The sequence below is a fragment of the Cyclopterus lumpus genome, chromosome 20 (assembly GCF_009769545.1).
Source record: "Cyclopterus lumpus isolate fCycLum1 chromosome 20, fCycLum1.pri, whole genome shotgun sequence".
Classification (NCBI taxonomy): Eukaryota; Metazoa; Chordata; class Actinopteri; order Perciformes; family Cyclopteridae; genus Cyclopterus; species Cyclopterus lumpus.
In genome coordinates, this window is record NC_046985.1 from 887,501 (window position 1) to 897,500 (window position 10,000).

Here is a 10,000-nt window from a genome sequence, read left to right on the forward strand (position 1 = left end):
CACTAGAGAGCTTGTAGTACCTTATTGCCCCACTAGAGCGTGTAGTACCTTATTGCCCCACTAGAGAGCGTGTAGTACCTTATTGCCCCACTAGAGCGTGTAGTACCTTATTGCCCCACTAGAGCGTGTAGTACCTTATTGCCCCACTAGAGGGCTTGTAGTACCTTATTGCCCCACTAGAGAGCGTGTAGTACCTTATTGCCCCACTAGAGAGCGTGTAGTACCTTATTGCCCCACTAGAGCGTGTAGTACCTTATTGCCCCACTAGAGAGCTTGTAGTACCTTATTGCCCCACTAGAGGGCGTGTAGTACCTTATTGCCCCACTAGAGAGCGTGTAGTACCTTATTGCCCCACTAGAGAGCTTATATATATATATATATATGTTTTGCTAATAAGGTCTAATTGTTGCCGAGAGTTTCACAGGAAAACCAGATATTGATTATTTGAAGCTGAATACATCTGATCACACACACACACACAGAGGGTCTGGGCTTGTGGGCTTGTGGTCTTTATTGGTTAGAAGTAGTTGACGACCCGGCGGACCGACTGGACGTTGGGGTTCTGCGCCTGCCACTCGTTGTGGCTGCAGTAGTCTCCTCGCTCCACGATGTACATGCGGCCGCGGAAGTTAGGCTCCTCGTACATCACCCAGCTGGAGACAGAACAGGAAGCGGGTCAAACCACTGTGTGCAAGGTGCAGAGGTCACCAGTCTATGAGGAGTCTAGAGGTCACCAGTCTAGAGGTCACCAGTCTATGAGGAGTCTAGAGGTCACCAATCTAAGAGATCACCAGTCTATGAGGAGTCTAGAGGTCACCAGTCTAGAGGTCACCAGTCTATGAGGAGTCTAGAGGTCACCAGTCTAGAGGTCACCAGTCTATGAGGAGTCTAGAGGTCACCAGTCTATGAGGAGTCTAGAGGTCACCAATCTAAGAGATCACCAGTCTATGAGGAGTCTAGAGGTCACCAGTCTAGAGGTCACCAGTCTATGAGGAGTCTAGAGGTCACCAGTCTAGAGGTCACCAGTCTTAGAGGAGTCTAGAGGTCACCAGTCTAGAGGTCACCAGTCTATGAGGAGTCTAGAGGTCACCAGTCTAAGGTCACCAGTCTAAGAGGTCACCAGTGCAGAGGTCACCAGTCTAGAGGTCACCAGTGTAGAGGTCACCAGTCTATGAGGAGTCTAGAGGTCACCAGTCTAGAGGTCACCAGTCTTAGAGGAGTCTAGAGGTCACCAGTCTAGAGGCCACCAGTCTAAGAGGTCACCAGTGCAGAGGTCACCAGTCTAGAGGTCACCAGTGCAGAGGTCACCAGTCTAGAGGTCACCAGTCTAAGAGGTCACCAGTCTAACGGTCACCAGTCTAGAGGTCACCAGTCTAGAGCTCACTAGTCTATGAGGAGTCTAGAGGTCACCAGTCTAAGGTCACCAGTCTAAGAGGTCACCAGTGCAGAGGTCACCAGTCTAGAGGTCACCAGTGTAGAGGTCACCGTGACCTTGGAGGGCCTTCTACTCACGCTCCATCTCCGTAGACCTTCACAGAGTTGATGCAGCTCTTGGAGAAGCCGCGGCTCTGCAGGAAGGGACAGTCGTCACAGATCTCCACACACTGACCGGAGAAGTTCCCGGCCTCGAACAGCTCCATGCGGTAGTGCTCCCCGTGCTGGGGGGGCAGAGGGTAGGGGGGTCAATGGTGAACATCAAGAACTGTGGCCGGTTTGTTTCCTGGTTCCAGATGTCTGAGGAGCGAAATGCAAAGGCTTCGTCCTCTGGGAAGCGTGAATGTGCCGATTATCATTAATATATTAATTATATATGATTCATATATTAATCAATAATTATTATATAGATCCCAGATTCTATTTGAACGTGCATGAATCAAGAGGGAAGAAGAGTCATTTTAAATAGACTTCTATACAACCAGAGGAGTCGCCCCCTGGTGGTCAGGAGAAAGAATGCAGCTTTAACACATGAAGCATAGACTTCTATACAACCAGAGGAGTCGCCCCCTGGTGGTCAGTAGAGAGAATGCAGCTTTAACACATGAAGCATAGACTTCTATACAACCAGAGGAGTCGCCCCCTGGTGGTCAGGAGAGAGAATGCAGCTTTAACACATGAAGCATAGACTTCTATACAACCAGAGGAGTCGCCCCCTGGTGGTCAGGAGAGAGAATGCAGCTTTAACACATGAAGCATAGACTTCTATACAACCAGAGGAGTCGCCCCCTAGAGGTCACAAACGTTAGGATTCATCCTCATGGGACCATGAACGGAGTGAAATATGTGCTGGAGGTGTGTACCATGCGGATGGGTTTGCATGACCCCATGTGGTCGTTGTGGGAGTTCCACCTCTGGAACTCTGGGTACTCTCCGTGCTCCAGGATGTACTGCTGGCCCTTGAAGTCGGGGTGGTCGTAGCAGACCCAGGCTCCGCTCTCCACGCGGATGGAGTTCACCCTGAAACACACACGGGTCCATTTAGGGGCCTTCAGGTACAACAGACTAGTTGGTGGGTTCAGTCTAAGCCGAGAGGCCGAGGTTCTCCGGACTGAAGCTGTGTGTTCTCACCTGTTCATGAAGCCGCGGTCCTGGAAGTTATCGCAGTCTCCTCGGACCTCCAGCTTCCTGCCGGTGAAACATTTCCCCTCATAGAAGGTGATCTGGAGGGGACAACCAACTGTCAGAGCCCTGTGATGTCACGGCGTACCGGCACAACCACCAGCTCGGCGCTCTTTAAACTGAACTTCAGATGGGCTTTGAAGTTTCCAAAGAGCCAAATAAATGCGGCAGCCGGACTAAATCCATGATGGTGGTTTCAGAACATAATATGCGAGAAAGCAGAACTACATGTCAACCCCCGAAGGAGCCGGCAGGAGAGCTGGAGCTCCTCGTTCAGACTCACCTTTCCAGAGTATTGCGACATCTTAGCCCACTGGATGTTGTTGCTGACCTACGAGCACACGCACAGTGGAACAGAGAGGAAGCTGGACCCCCAATATATACGGAGCGAACAAAAGACCAGGCTTTAAAAGGTCCTGCTGCCTCGACGCTTTCCCTTCACCCTGATGTCTGTTGATTCTGCTGTGTGTGTGTGTGTTTGTGTGTGTGTGGACTCAATAGAATGTGCTTGGCCTGCAGACAGAAGGGTTCATTCTGCTCATCTGTGCAGAGAAACTTCTGATTTATAGAAATAAATAAATGAACCAGTGATGGTTCTATACACGGGAGACGCTACATGGTACACGGGGCACGGTACACGGGACACAATACACCCTACATGGTACACGATACACATTACATGGTACACGGGACAAGATACACGGTACAAGATACACGGGACACGATACACGGGACAAGATACACGGGACACGCTACACGGTACACGGGACACGGTACACGGGACACGGTACACGTGACACGGTACAAGCTACACGGTACACGGGACAAGATACACGGTACACAGGACAGGGTACAAGATACACGGGACACGATACAAGGTACACGGTACAAGATACACAGGACAGGGTACAAGATACACGGGACACGGTACAAAATACACGGGACACGATACAAGATACACGGGATACGGTACAAGATACACGGAACACGATACAAGGTACACGGGACACGGGACAAGATACACGGTACACAGGACACGATACACGCTACACGGTACACGGGACAAGATACACGGGACACGGTACAAAATACACGGGACACGGTACAAGATACACGGGACATGGTACAAGATACACGGGACACGATACAAGGTACACGGTACAAGATACACGGGACACGGTACAAAATACACGGGACACGATACAAGATACACGGGACACGGTACAAGATACACGGAACACGATACAAGGTACACGGGACAAGATACACGGTACACAGGACACGATACACGCTACACGGTACACGGGACAAGATACACGGTACACAGGACACGATACAAGATACACGGGACACGATACAAGGTACACGGGACACGGTACAAGATACACGGGACACGATACAAGGTACACGGGACACGGTACAAGATACACGGTACACAGGACACGGTACAAGATACACGGTACACGGGACACGATACAAGATACACGGGACACGATACAAGATACACGGTACACGGGACAAGATACACGGTACACAGGACACGATACACGGTACACGGGACAAGATACACGGTACACAGGACACGATACAAGATACACGGGACACGATACAAGGTACACGGGACACGGTACAAGATACACGGGACACGATACAAGGTACACGGGACACGGTACAAGATACACGGTACACAGGACACGGTACAAGATACACGGGACACGGTACAAGATACACGGTACACGATACAAGATACACGGGACACGGTACAAGATACACGGTACACGATACAAGATACACGACACACGGTACAAGGTACACGGGACACGGTACACGACACACGGGACAAGATACACGGTACAAGATACACGGGACACGGTACAAGACACACGGGACAAGGTACAAGGTACACTGGACACGGTACACGATACACGGGACACGGTACACGGGGACACGGTACACGATACACGGGACAAGATACACGGGACAAGATACACGGGACACGGTACAAGATACACGGGACACGATACAAGATACACGGGACACGATACACGGGACACGGTACACGATACACGGGACAAGATACACGGGACACGGTACAAGATACACGGGACAAGGTACACGATACACGGGACACGATACACGATACACGGGACACGGTACACGATACACGGGACACGGTACAAGATACACGGGACACGGTACACGATACACGGTACACGGGACACGATACAAGATACACGGGACACGGTACAAGGTACACGGGACACGGTACACGATACACGGGGACACGGTACACGATACGCGGGACAAGATACACGGGACACGGTACAAGATACACGGGACAAGATACACGGGATACGGTACACGATACACGGGACAAGATACACGGGATACGGTACACGATACACGGGACAAGATACACGGGATACGGTACACGATACACGGGACAAGATACACGGGATACGGTACACGATACACGGGACAAGATACACGGGATACGGTACACGATACACGGGACAAGATACACGGTACACGTGACACGGTACAAGATACACGGGACACGGTACACGTGACACGATACAAGATACAAGATACATGGTACACCGGACACGGTACAAGATACACGGGACACGGTACACGATACACGGGACAAGATACACGGGACACGGTACACGTGACACGATACAAGATACAAGATACACGGTACACCGGACACGGTACAAGATACACGGGACACGATACAAGATACACGGGACACGGTACACGATACACGGGACATGATACACTGTTTTTTCCCTCTACGACAACAACAACAACAACAACAGATGACGTTTTCTCAGGTTAGATTATTTAGACTATTTGCTCTGAATCTGGAGTATTTTAAGTTGAAGTTATCGAAGCTCCACAATCTGTTCTTTATCTTTAGAAAAGTCCATACAAATAATATAAATAAACAAAATGTTTATATGTAATGCTAAATCTATTAATACATGAATCATTGCTCATTAGTATTCATTGTGTTCAAGCTCAGAGTAACTAAAGCTGTGCTAATACTAATAGATTTACTTCAGTACGTCTGTTCATTGTGTTAACGCCGATTGGCCGAGCTCACGCAAACAGGAGAGATCGATGAAGGATATATTTTATTCTTTATTTTTAAAGGGATCGATAACTCTGGTCCACACGCCAATACAGCGGGTGGCGGTAATGCACCTTTTGTTGGATGCCATCCGCCATAAAACCTAAAAAGAAGAAGAAGAAGAAGGGTGGGCGGGGCCAGCGTGATAGCAACATCCGGGAAGATGGCGGCTTCGTCCCCGCTGTGGAGGCGCAGAGTGTCGGCTCTCAGTCCGGCTGGTTTCGCTACACAGCTCCGGAGGGATCTCCGGGGGACATGTCCGCTGGGAGGACGGCGGCTGTCATGCACGCAAGCAGGTACTCTCATGAAGTGTTATTAGCTTCCGGTCAAAGTGCAACTACTTCCGGTTAGTCAAGCGACCGGAAGTCTCATGCCGGAAGTGGTGGAGGAAGTAGTCCTTTCTTTACGGTAGTAAAAGTACGCACAATGTGAAAATACTCCCTTCTTATTAAAAGTCCTGCATTCACAAACTGAAGTAAAAATACATTAATGTAGTTAAAAGTATTGATTGATCAGAATTATTTTAACATTTTCGATCTCATGTTTTTTAATTAATAAGAAAAGATACTCCTTTATTAGCCCCCCCCCCCACATGGGAAATGACATCATCATATTCTATAAGAGATGTGGTACAGTATAAAGTACTATATTTTTGTTGTACAGTATATATCACATGGTCATAAGTATTCAGACCCTTTTGAGTCTTCTTGGGAATGAACACGTTGGATTTGGGGATCCTCTTAATTAAACACAGCTGGACTCCAATGAAGGAGTGGAACCATCTCAAGGAGGATCAGAAGAAATGGACCGCATGAGAGTTCAATATGAGTCACAGCAAAGAGTCTGAATACTTATGGCCATGTGATATTTAAGTTTTTCTTTTTTTAATAAATAAAAATTATATATATATATATATATGTGTGTGTATATATATGTATGTATATATATATGTGTGTATATATATATACATATACAGCTCTGTATATTTACCTGTATGTGTCTCCAGGAGGACAGCTCCGGCCACTAGAGGGCGTCAGAGTATTGGACTTGACCAGGTGAGTGGTGTGTTCGAGTGCTGCCGTATTGTTCAGTGCTCACCGTTGAACCCGTCTCACTTCTGGGTCCCGACGTGTTCGCAGGGTTCTAGCGGGTCCCTTCGCCACCATGATTCTGGGGGATCTGGGAGCCGAGGTCATCAAAGTGGAGCGACCCGGTGAGTCTGCGTCCTCTTTTGGGAGTGTGTGAGCAAAGCATTGTGGGTAATGACGGTGGGACTGTGTTGAACAGGGGCGGGCGATGACACCAGAGCCTGGGGTCCTCCCTTCATCGGAGCAGAGAGCGCCTACTTCCTCAGCGTCAACAGAAACAAACAGGTGAGCTTATGATGTCAACAAAGGTTATGAACAGGTTATTATGATGTCAACAAAGGTTATGAACAGGTTATGATGTCAACAAAGGTTATGAACAGGTTATTATGATGTCAACAAAGGTTATGAACAGGTTATGATGATGTCAACAAAGGTTATGAACAGGTTATGATGTCAACAAAGGTTATGAACAGGTTATTATGATGTCAACAAAGGTTATGAACAGGTTATGATGTCAACAAAGGTTATGAACAGGTTATTATGATGTCAACAAAGGTTATGAACAGGTTATGATGTCAACAAAGGTTATGAACAGGTTATTATGATGTCAACAAAGGTTATGAACAGGTTATGATGTCAACAAAGGTTATGAACAGGTTATTATGATGTCAACAAAGGTTATGAACAGGTTATGATGTCAACAAAGGTTATGAACAGGTTATTATGATGTCAACAAAGGTTATGAACAGGTTATGATGTCAACAAAGGTTATGAACAGGTTATTATGATGTCAACAAAGGTTATGAACAGGTTATGATGTCAACAAAGGTTATGAACAGGTTATTATGATGTCAACAAAGGTTATGAACAGGTTATGATGTCAACAAAGGTTATGAACAGGTTATGATGATGTCAACAAAGGTTATGAACAGGTTATGATGTCAACAAAGGTTATGAACAGGTTATTATGATGTCAACAAAGGTTATGAACAGGTTATGTCAACAAAGGTTATGAACAGGTTATTATGATGTCAACAAAGGTTATGAACAGGTTATGATGTCAACAAAGGTTATGAACAGGTTATTATGATGTCAACAAAGGTTATGAACAGGTTATGATGTCAACAAAGGTTATGAACAGGTTATTATGATGTCAACAAAGGTTATGAACAGGTTATGATGTCAACAAAGGTTATGAACAGGTTATTATGATGTCAACAAAGGTTATGAACAGGTTATGATGTCAACAAAGGTTATGAACAGGTTATTATGATGTCAACAAAGGTTATGAACAGGTTATTATGATGTCAACAAAGGTTATGAACAGGTTATTATGATGTCAACAAAGGTTATGAACAGGTTATGATGTCAACAAAGGTTATGAACAGGTTATTATGATGTCAACAAAGGTTATGAACAGGTTATTATGATGTCAACAAAGGTTATGAACAGGTTATTATGATGTCAACAAAGGTTATGAACAGGTTATGATGTCAACAAAGGTTATGAACAGGTTATGATGTCAACAAAGGTTATGAACAGGTTATTATGATGTCAACAAAGGTTATGAACAGGTTATGATGTCAACAAAGGTTATGAACAGGTTATGATGTCAACAAAGGTTATGAACAGGTTATTATGATGTCAACAAAGGTTATGAACAGGTTATGATGTCAACAAAGGTTATGAACAGGTTATTATGATGTCAACAAAGGTTATGAACAGGTTATGATGTCAACAAAGGTTATGAACAGGTTATGATGATGTCAACAAAGGTTATGAACAGGTTATGATGTCAACAAAGGTTATGAACAGGTTATTATGATGTCAACAAAGGTTATGAACAGGTTATGATGTCAACAAAGGTTATGAACAGGTTATGATGTCAACAAAGGTTATGAACAGGTTATTATGATGTCAACAAAGGTTATGAACAGGTTATGATGTCAACAAAGGTTATGAACAGGTTATTATGATGTCAACAAAGGTTATGAACAGGTTATTATGATGTCAACAAAGGTTATGAACAGGTTATTATGATGTCAACAAAGGTTATGAACAGGTTATGATGTCAACAAAGGTTATGAACAGGTTATGATGTCAACAAAGGTTATGAACAGGTTATTATGATGTCAACAAAGGTTATGAACAGGTTATGATGTCAACAAAGGTTATGAACAGGTTATTATGATGTCAACAAAGGTTATGAACAGGTTATTATGATGTCAACAAAGGTTATGAACAGGTTATGATGTCAACAAAGGTTATGAACAGGTTATTATGATGTCAACAAAGGTTATGAACAGGTTATGATGATGTCAACAAAGGTTATGAACAGGTTATGATGTCAACAAAGGTTATGAACAGGTTATTATGATGTCAACAAAGGTTATGAACAGGTTATTATGATGTCAACAAAGGTTATGAACAGGTTATGATGTCAACAAAGGTTATGAACAGGTTATGATGTCAACAAAGGTTATGAACAGGTTATTATGATGTCAACAAAGGTTATGAACAGGTTATGATGTCAACAAAGGTTATGAACAGGTTATGATGTCAACAAAGGTTATGAACAGGTTATTATGATGTCAACAAAGGTTATGAACAGGTTATTATGATGTCAACAAAGGTTATGAACAGGTTATGATGATGTCAACAAAGGTTATGAACAGGTTATTATGATGTCAACAAAGGTTATGAACAGGTTATGATGTCAACAAAGGTTATGAACAGGTTATGATGATGTCAACAAAGGTTATGAACAGGTTATTATGATGTCAACAAAGGTTATGAACAGGTTATGATGTCAACAAAGGTTATGAACAGGTTATTATGATGTCAACAAAGGTTATGAACAGGTTATGATGTCAACAAAGGTTATGAACAGGTTATTATGATGTCAACAAAGGTTATGAACAGGTTATTATGATGTCAACAAAGGTTATGAACAGGTTATGATGTCAACAAAGGTTATGAACAGGTTATTATGATGTCAACAAAGGTTATGAACAGGTTATGATGTCAACAAAGGTTATGAACAGGTTATTATGATGTCAACAAAGGTTATGAACAGGTTATGATGTCAACAAAGGTTATGAACAGGTTATTATGATGTCAACAAAGGTTATGAACAGGTTATGATGTCAACAAAGGTTAT

The 10,000-nt window shown here is 44.3% G+C and overlaps 2 protein-coding genes across 2 annotated transcripts in view; one reads left to right on the forward strand and one right to left on the reverse strand.

Annotated features, from left to right (window-relative positions):
* Positions 1-517: 517 nt before the first annotated feature.
* crygn2 (crystallin, gamma N2) lies at positions 518-2,920 on the reverse strand. The gene is made up of 5 exons (XM_034560139.1): positions 2,900-2,920; positions 2,566-2,657; positions 2,298-2,454; positions 1,513-1,658; positions 518-653 (listed from the first exon to the last, which is right to left on the reverse strand). The coding sequence occupies exons 1-5, from the start codon at positions 2,918-2,920 to the stop codon at positions 518-520; spliced, it is 552 nt and encodes a 183-aa protein (XP_034416030.1).
* A 2,962-nt stretch (positions 2,921-5,882) lies between these two features.
* The window catches only part of sugct (succinyl-CoA:glutarate-CoA transferase), a 33,011-nt gene continuing 28,893 nt past the window's right edge, over positions 5,883-10,000 (forward strand). Inside the window, exons 1-4 of the mRNA XM_034560123.1 lie at positions 5,883-6,048; positions 6,759-6,807; positions 6,892-6,965; positions 7,040-7,125. Of these exons, the coding sequence (XP_034416014.1) occupies positions 5,916-6,048; positions 6,759-6,807; positions 6,892-6,965; positions 7,040-7,125 (342 nt within the window). The 5' untranslated portion in view covers positions 5,883-5,915. The remainder of the gene's footprint in view (positions 6,049-6,758; positions 6,808-6,891; positions 6,966-7,039; positions 7,126-10,000) is intronic.